The sequence below is a fragment of the Grus americana genome, chromosome 8 (assembly GCF_028858705.1).
Source record: "Grus americana isolate bGruAme1 chromosome 8, bGruAme1.mat, whole genome shotgun sequence".
NCBI classification, from domain to species: Eukaryota; Metazoa; Chordata; class Aves; order Gruiformes; family Gruidae; genus Grus; species Grus americana.
In genome coordinates, this window is record NC_072859.1 from 8,085,380 (window position 1) to 8,094,503 (window position 9,124).

At 53.9% G+C, this 9,124-nt stretch overlaps 1 protein-coding gene across 1 annotated transcript; it reads left to right on the forward strand.

Moving 5' to 3' along the window:
• The first annotated feature begins 270 nt into the window (after positions 1-270).
• Positions 271-7,551, forward strand: LOC129209587 (flavin-containing monooxygenase 3-like). Its single transcript, XM_054834216.1, has 9 exons — positions 271-412; positions 580-721; positions 2,532-2,720; positions 3,031-3,193; positions 3,676-3,818; positions 3,966-4,165; positions 4,293-4,651; positions 5,097-5,169; positions 5,833-7,551. Exons 2-9 carry the CDS (start codon positions 590-592, stop codon positions 6,170-6,172), a joined length of 1,599 nt encoding a protein of 532 aa, XP_054690191.1. The 5' UTR covers positions 271-412; positions 580-589; the 3' UTR covers positions 6,173-7,551.
• Positions 7,552-9,124: the final 1,573 nt, after the last annotated feature.

Here is a 9,124-nt window from a genome sequence, read left to right on the forward strand (position 1 = left end):
TCGCTGTGCCATTTTGGAGAGGGCTGTGCGTGCGCGCATATGAGATGCTGCTCGTCCCGCGGGCCCGAGGTGGCAGCCGCTGCTCAGTGTCCCTGGGCTCTATCTGGCAATAATTTCAGTCCAACAATTTATTTCCTAATTTAGGAGCTCTGCGCCCGCAGCTCCTCCTCATGTTACAGTTCCAGGGTTGCTAAAGTCCAAACAGCGTTAATCACTCATCCAAACAACCCCTCGGTGCTGGCCCTGCCTCCCGTGCAACGCTGCATAAAAGAGCTTTGCTCTTTCGCAGGAATTCCTCCCAAACCACCACCCCTCTCCTGGTGAGAGAGAGGGAGCCCCTGGGTACAAGGGAAAGCTCTTCTACCCTGCCCAAAACTCTTACGCACGTACCTGGGGGCCGCGTGGGAAGCAGGTGAGCAAGGATCAATAAGAAATCCCCCCCCCCAGGTTATTTAAGGAGCTGGGGGAGTTGTGCTGGGGAGGAGGTGCCCTGCTCCCGTGGGGCATTGCCGGGGGCTACAGACCCACCTGGGCGAGCGTGCCCCAGCCCGTCTCCACCACAGCCGCGTTCGCCCGCAGGCAGGACAGCATGGTGCGGCGTGTGGCGGTGGTGGGCGCGGGCGTCAGCGGGCTGGCGGCCACCAAGTGCTGCCTGGAAGAGGGGCTGGAGCCCACCTGCTTCGAGCAGAGCGAGGACGTCGGGGGGCTCTGGCGCTACACGGTGAGTGGCTTTGGCTGCCTGGTTTTGGAGCTGGCTGGGGAAAACTGTGTTCTCGGGGCTGGGAGGCTGCACCCCGCTGTACCCTGTGTGCCTGCACCTGCTTGCTCTGCTCTGATGGCTGCGTGTGGGAGGGCTTGGCTGGTTCAGTACAGGTCCCCAGGTCTTCTCCCTCACCTTGGGGACAGCCTGGGCATCCCTTGGCTTGCTGAGCCAAGTCCCCTCTGAACTGCCGACCCTTCTCCTTTGGGGACGGAGGGACCCACCAGCTTCTCCCCAGCTAAGGGGCTGCAAACCCCTCGGGGCTGCACCGAAGACATGCTGCGGCTCCCCCCAAAGCCCACGGAGACGGGGATTGCTCCAAAATTCAAGTCTTCAGGCCCCGCAAAAGTCACCCTGCGGGGCTGCCAGCAGTCACCCCGCCTTGGGGAGCATTCGCTGCTGCTCAGAGTAGCTCTCAGCATGCCTTTTACGTAGTGGCCACGCACCATGGAGCCAAAAAGGAGCCCAAATTAATAATTACAGGGTCAGACCCAGAGCCATCTCGTGCTGTGCGCCCACCCGCCGAGGGGACGGTTTGGGGTGTGATGGCAGCTGCAGGAGCAGCTCAGGGTGCCGTTAGGGACAGGAATTGAGCCCATGTGAGTTAAACCCCGGGGCAGAGGGGGAAGGCAGAAAGTTTGTTCTGGGTGATCTGAAACATTTGATTCATCTCAAAACATGGACCACATGTTTTCTTTCTCTTCTGGGGAGGGTTCCAGCAAATTCCTCCAGAAAGTTTGGCAATACTTTTTGTATGTATAATGCAGAATTTCAGAACAGTGTATCACTATCCAGGGGAAAAGTAAAAAACATTTCAGCTCCTTATCTGTTTGAGTTTTTTCTTTTATTGAAAGTTGGTGATCATTTGGCCAACCCAAACATGAATTTTCCAGCGCAGAAACCTTGCTGCGTTTTCCCAGCTCTGTCCCTGCACCAAAGCCATCAGGAAAGGGAAATGTATAACCCGTGGTTTGTGCCGTTAAGTGCCGAGTGTCAGGGCAGACATAGTAGGTGCCCCTCAGTGGGGACGGGGTGATGCATGGGGTTGGCCACTTTGGGTAGAACCAGCCCAGGCCCCACTGCATGCATGGTGGTCTTGTGGATTTTGGCAGATCCCCCATGTCCTGAGCTTCTAGATGTCAGCGAGATGCTGGGCGGTGGGCAGAAGTCTCTGTGTCCCCGGCCAGACCTGCCCCACAGTTGCATAAAGCACGGGCAGCTGAGCTGCTGCACCAAAGCAAACACACCTGGCCGGGCTTCTGCCTTCGCTTGTGCAATCACCAAGACTGCGCACACAAAGGAGCGATGTCCAGGAGTGCCCGCAGGATTTCGGAAGCTTTACAGGCAGACCAGGAGAAAGCTGGGTGCCAGGAGGTCCCATGTTACTTGTCTCCTGTGATATTTTGTGTGTGTCCGTGTGCATGAGTGTAGCTGTGTCACACCAGACCTCCTGAGGCTTTCTGGACGTGCAGTGGAGAGGCTCTGGCATGGTCCTTCCACAGTGTTCCCTTCCCCTGAGGTTTCTGCTTTCCCTGGCAGATGCACATGTAACCGGCTCCTAAATGTCTTGGGTGATGCAAACCCTCCTCCCAGCCTGTTAGGACACTTCTGTGCTCGTAAGGGGGTATTTGCTTATTGCACTTGATGGCATTTGCAGTTTTTCTCTGGCTCCAGCCTGGAGGTGGAGGCCAGGGGGTGATGGTATCTGGAGGAGTTGGTGCAGAGGTCATGTCCCCCTGAATGGGACATTTCCACTTCCCTCTCCCTCCAGGACCAGGCAGAGGAAGGCAGAGCCAGCATCTACCGCACTGTCTTCACCAACTCCTGCAAAGAGATGATGTGTTACCCCGACTTCCCCTTCCCCGATGACCACCCCAACTACATGCACAATGCCAGGCTCCAGCACTACATCTGCAAGTATGCCGAGCACTTCGACCTCCTCCGGCATGTGCGGTTCAAGGTAAAAAGCCTGGAGTGGAGAGTGAGGAGCAAGAGGACCTGGGCAGGAGGGACATCTTCTCGATGCCTGAGTTTTCCTGTTGCAGGGAAAATCCTAGGAGAAAACATTCCGTGGAAAAAAAAATAATCCTTGTTTTGTTAAAGCAGGTCCCATCGGCTCCCTTTTCTATGCACTCCCCAAAGCTGCCAGCAGAAAATCACAGGGGCGAACAAACTCTGGGCTCCCCGGGACCTCTGAATCCCACCGACTCCCTAAACCCCTCGGTGTGCTCTACAGATGCCCACCGATCTCTTTCTTTGTTTCCTTTAAGACCCTGGTCACCAAGGTTAAAAAACGCCCTGACTTTTCTGTGACGGGGCAGTGGGAGGTGGTGACCCAGAGAGATGGGAAGGAAGAGACGGCGGTTTTTGATGCTGTCATGGTTTGCTCTGGGCATCACGTCTACCCAAACCTCCCCCTCGCTGACTTCCCAGGTAAGCTGCGCGCGTGGAATTCATCTGCTGGGACACGGCTGGGCAGATACCTTCCATCACAATGTTCTTCCCTGAAAAAATGCTTTTTCAGCGTTAAAAGGAGAGTAATATTTTGGGGAATAGGGGTCTGTTCAGGAAATCAAAACCTGTTGGTTTGGTTTTAGTTGGGTTTTTTGATTTTGGGGTTGGTTTTTTTTTGGTTTGTTTGTTTTCTAAGAAAAAAGACTCAGTATCCAAACTATATCAAAGCAGGGACAATGCTAATCTTTCCCAGAAAAAAAATATATCAGGCTATTTCCTTTAACAGAAGGTTTTTTTTTTTCATAAAAGGATTTTGTAAAACACTTTTTTGGGTGTTTTCCCATGATTTCTAGTACAAATGTCCCGTGCGTTACCCGACAGCCTTTGCCTCTCTGTCTACCCAACAGCCTCTCCTTTTCATTCCTGGAGTGAATTAGGACCCTTTCTGTTCTCCTCCCCAGGAATACAGAAGTTCAAAGGCTGCTACTTTCACAGCCGAGAGTACAAGGAGCCGGAGAAGTTCAGAGGGAAGAAGGTGCTAGTGATAGGCTTGGGCAACTCCGGCTGTGACATTGCCGTGGAGCTCAGCGCCGTGGCGTCGCAGGTATGGGTACCTACACCAGAGCCACTGGGGAAGGCGGGGGTCGTCCCCATCTGCCTGAGCACGAGCCGCTGCGTCTTGGAGATAGCCCTGGGGACTTGCAACCATTACATGGGTGGTTTACCTGTACCTGGCCGTCCCCGCCCCCAGGTCTACCTGAGCTCCCGAAGTGGGTCCTGGGTGATGAGCCGCGTCTGGGACAACGGCTACCCCTGGGACATGCTGGTCATCACTCGTTTCCGTACCTGGCTGGGGAACACGCTCCCCAGGGCGCTCAGCGACTGGCTGTATGTGAGAGGCATGAACCGATCCTTCAAGCATGAGAACTTCGGCCTCATGCCACTGAACAGGTACGCATGGGGCCATCCATCCCCAAATGCCCTGGGGTGCTGGTTCTGGGCAGGGCTGGCCCACGCCTATCCCGGGCTGGCAGCAGAAGCCACCTCTGTGACAGTCCCACCACCTTTGCCCTTGCAGAACTTCCCGCAAGGAGCCAGTGTTCAACGATGACCTCCCGAGCCGTATCGCCTGCGGCGTGGTGGTGATGAAGCCAAACGTGAAGGAGTTCAGAGAAACGTCCGTCTTGTTCCAAGATGGGACTGTGCAGGATGATGTCGATGCAGTAGTCTTCGCCACTGGTTACAGTTACACCTACCCTTTCATGGAGGATGATTCCATCATCAAAAGCAGGGACAATCAGGTCACCCTCTACAAAGGCATCCTCCCTCCTCAGCTTGAGAAGCCAACCATGGCAGTCATTGGGCTGGTCCAGTCCCTCGGACCCATCATCCCAACAGCGGACCTCCAGTGCCGCTGGGCAGTCAAGGTGTTTCAAGGTAGGTGGATGGACACGTGCTGGGTGAAGGTCTAGTTTCTGTTAGTGGGAGGTTCAGCCCAGCAGCAGTGGGCAGGCTCAAACTGAAAATCAGGGCAGCACCCGAGTGCTGAGGAACACAGTGGGGTTTGGCCAGAAATACCCATAACGGGTTCTCCATGTGATGGGGTGCTTTTCTCTGTGGGAGCAGGTCACTCTTCAGCCCACTGCAGATATCAATGAAGTCCCTGTGGTGGGGCTGAGGAGCATCTTGGGCATCACTGCACGCCTTTAAGGACAGGGGAGCCAGTCTTGTCACATCCTCAACACCCAAGTGCAGTTCTTGACCCCAAAGGGGAGAGAGGCACCCAGGGGCGGCTCAACTGATCCCTACAAACCCCATCTGCTGCAGGAGGCATCTCCTGGGCATCGCTTCCCTTTGTCGATGCTCTTCCTGCTCTTTCCAGGACAGTGCACTCTCCCTCCAGTCAGTGAGATGATGGATGACATTGATGAGAAGATGGGGAAGAAGCTCAAGTGGTAAGTGCAGCTCGTGGGACTCCCTGCGCTGGCGGAAGAGCCTTGGCATTGTCTCAGCCCCAAGTGGATTTGATACAGGCACTGTGGAGGTCTGAATCAGGAGAGTTTGGGTGGAAACTTCGTGCTGGAATGACTTCCTGTCTGAAAATCCTCATTTGCCATCACTGAGTGTTATCAGGCTGAAAAAGCATTTCCCATTCAACACACAATCGGAGTGAGGCCCCAGCAGAAATAGAACATTTCCAACATTATTCTTCAAAGCGACGCTTTCTTGTTTCATAAAGTCCACGGAAGTGCCTCACTTTCCCCCTCTCTGAGTGTATCTGATATTATAGTGAAGCAACACTTTACGAATATGAACGTAACCAGCGAAAGCTGAACCTGGCCCAAGCACTGTTTTTCTTTTGTTTTTAGAAACCGTTGCATTGTAGGAAGTTTCAAAATGCAATGTTTTCTTGTGAGCCAGATTGCTCTGCTTACAGCACCAACAACGCACGTCCCCTGGAGCTGTGGTGTCCCCCCCAGTCAGCTCTGCTCCCTAGGTTTGGTGGGGGAGAGCAGAGGACAGACTCTGCCTTCACTGTGCTTAAAGAAAAAAAAAATTTAAAAAAGGGGTGGGAAACCTAAAGCAGTCCCTCTTTTCCTCTCCTCTCTCCCCCGAAGGTACGGGAACAGCACCACGCTGCAGACAGATTATATCACCTACATGGACGAGCTGGCCTCGGCCATCGGCGTGAAGCCCAGCGTGCTGAAGCTCCTGCTGACAGACCCGCGGCTGGCCCTGGAGGTCATCTTCGGCCCCTGCAGCCCCTACCAATTTCGGCTGATGGGCCCGGGGAAGTGGAGCGGGGCCAGAAAGGCCATCCTCACCCAGTGGGACCGAACGCTGCAGGCCACGCGGACGCGCGTCACCCCCGCCGCCCCCACTGCCTTCCCCTGCCTGGCCGTGCTGGGGGTGCTCTTCCTCCCGCTCCTCCTCCTCCTCGCCACCCTCTACTTCTAGGAGATCCCAGAGGGATGCAGTGAGGATGGGGAGGGATGCAGGAGTACCAGGCAGTGTGTGTGGGATGCTTTCTCCCACTGGGCAATGCGTGCTGCTGCCTTGCTCATTAACCCCCCCCCCCCCCAAAAAAAAAATTATTCATCAAGAGATCCCTAAAAAATGGCATTGATAAATGGGCTGCAATCTCTATGCCTGGTAAATTTGGGAGGTTTCTCAGCTGGGGCTATGAAAGAGTGTAAATACCAGCCCTAGGAAGTAATGTTGGTTATTTTATCCCTCTAAATGTGTTTTAGTAGTAGTGCATTGCTACACGTCTTTAAATCTCCCTGTCTACTGTTTATTTTTCTGGTGGAAAACTGGAGTCAATGCGTTTTGGTTTTTTTGAGAAAAGTTTTGGGGTAGAGCTTATGCTCTAGCTAAAACAAGCTTGCACGTATTGGTTCTTTTGAAAAATAATTTTCATAACAAGTAAAGAAAAAGATCCATGTTTTTCTCCAGAGGCAAAAGATGCCCAAATGAAAAAAAGTTCAGATCAAAATATTGAGAAGAATACTCTGGTATATAAATAAAGGGCTCACCAGCTCTCAGAACAACATCTGGACTTTGCTGGAACATGTGGGCGTCCAAAAGCTGAGATGAACCGTGTCTGGCAGCCAAAATGCCCAGCCGGGGCTGTGTAACCCAGTGCCGTGGTTGCTGCAGCCATGGTGAGAGCATCCCCAGAGAGGTCCTTCTCCAAGCCGCTTTGCTTCCCACGGGGCGTCCCGGGCCCCACAGGGACAGCTTGGATGGGCACCCGTGCCTTGGTGGGGGTGGCAGGGATGTGCCAGCTGCCCATGCCAGGGTGGGGAGGGGCAAAGCCTCCAAGGTTCACCCTCACCTGGGCAGGTGGGGAGGAGCTGGACTGATCCTGGTGGGCTGCTGAACTCCTGCTGTGGCTGGATCCTGGGGGCTTTTCCTTTGCATCCATCTGCCAGGGGTGGAACCAGCCCATGGCGTAATTTTGGTGTTCCCAAGGAAGCGCTCTGCCCGTGGGTAGCTGCAGGCATCTCTGTGTTTCTTCTCTATATGGCAAGAACTTACAGTTTTGGAAAATGCTCCATGGTTTTATGAAAGGTATCACGTAAATGCAAAATAATATCATTACTGTGAGCTCTAGCCCTGGAAGCGAGCCAACGGGACACCTGCCGTCCCCTTTTCAGTGCCTCTGCCCGAGTGCTCTGCTAACGCGTTTCTTCCTACCAGGAGACGAAGAGGTTTGCCTGCTCCTACCTCTTCCAGTCCAAATGACACATACCCGTGGTGGGAAGCAATCCCTTCCTATGACTGTAGTCCAGCTCAAAAGACCTCAGACCCCACCGTCTAGCTCAAATGCAAGTAAAAATATAGTGGCATCATCTGATCGGGTTTTTAAATTCTTTTGCAATTAACCAGCCACGTGTAGTGTATTGCTGTGACTTTCTGGCTGATGATGGCAGCCTTGTTAACCAGCTATGACAGAGATCGCAGTGGTGGGGGATGTCGCTGCTGTCCTTGTGGGGTGCTGGCAGGACCCACGCCAAACACGATGGGGGCCAGGAGCCCTTGCCTTTTGGAAGCCAAAGTACCGGGTTAGCAGGTTATGTGAAAGAAAGGGCAGCGGGGACAAGAGGCAGCTGTCGGTGCTGGAAGCTGTGAGATGCACCGGGGAGCTGTCACGGTGTCAATGGGGCGAGTGGAGAGGATGTCAGGGAATGAATGGAGAGGGTTGGTGAGGTGCTGGCACGGCAGCCCCCTTCCCCAGATGCAGTCAATAGATGGACATGAGCCAAGCTGTCACAAGGGCTCTCTGGGGCTGGCTTATGTCTGCAAAATGGGTCGAATGACCTCATCATTATCAGATATGGGGTCACAGCCTGTGCCTGCACTGCTGAGAGCCTGCCAGCTGCAATCTTCCCCAAGCAGATTGCAGGGAATTACTGCTGGCCAGAGGATCACGGGGAAGCTACACCTGGCTGCTGGTTGTGAGTTCCTCTGTTCTGCAGCTGTTGTGTGTGCAAACCCGCCCTGGGGCCAAACCCCCAAACCCAACAGCATCTCTCCACATGAGGGCACTGCAGGGTAGTCCTTTGCAGAGCGGAGATGTGTCCCATGTTTCCTTTTACACCAGTTTCCACCCTCCTCTGCTATTCAAACAATTACTTTACATGTGCAGAAGCAGTACCCACCAATGATACTTTCACCCGCTACCGGTTTGCTCCAAAAAGCCAGAATTTTAGCCAGTATTTCATGATGTTGCTGTTGCTGTACGCCTTGGGGATGCCAACACCAAGGCCAGCTGCTGGGTGAAGATCAAGTGAACCTGCACCGTGTCCTGCAGACCGACCACCACGACCATTATTTCTGCTTTGCTGGAGCAAGAGCTCCACCTAGCAAGGACCAGTTTACCAGCCCAGCCTGCCTCCCACAGCACAGAGCTCGCTCAAATGGTGGGAGGCAACAGCGTCGGTGCAGGGGGGTGCCTATGCCCCATGCCCTGCGCCACCAGAGTTGGGCTCTCTCTCCCTGTGTGGGTCAGTAAATGCTTGTTCTCCAGAAACCCACCGTCAGTTCAAGGGGGACAGGCCAGGAGGGCCCGAGCTGAGCCATTGCTCACAGCTATTTTAAGCTATTTTAAGGTGAGCGAGGATGGAAAGCACAGCTGAGCATCCAGCTCTGCCTGTTTCACGTCGGCATCGTGCAGGGACCCACGTACTGCATTCGCTATGGTTTTCTCTCAGATTGCAGTTAGCAGGATGAAAAAAAAAAATTGCCAGGACTTCTCAACCACCCGCCAGTGGGTTGTTGTCACCGACACTAATGGGAAGGAGAAACAGGCCGGTTTTGATGCTGTGATGGCTGGTGTCAGTCACCATATACATCCATACGTCCTGCTGGAGTCCATCTGAGGTAAAAGCTGTTTATAGAGTGCTG

Coding starts and splice junctions, on each gene's coding strand:
- LOC129209587 (XM_054834216.1), top strand. CDS start 590: ATGGTGCGGCGTGTGGCGGTGGTGGGCGCGGGCGTCAGCGGGCTGGCG. Junction 4,652..5,096: donor GGCAGTCAAGGTGTTTCAAG/GTAGGTGGATGG, acceptor TGCTCTTTCCAG/GACAGTGCACTCTCCCTCCA. Junction 5,170..5,832: donor ATGGGGAAGAAGCTCAAGTG/GTAAGTGCAGCT, acceptor TCTCCCCCGAAG/GTACGGGAACAGCACCACGC.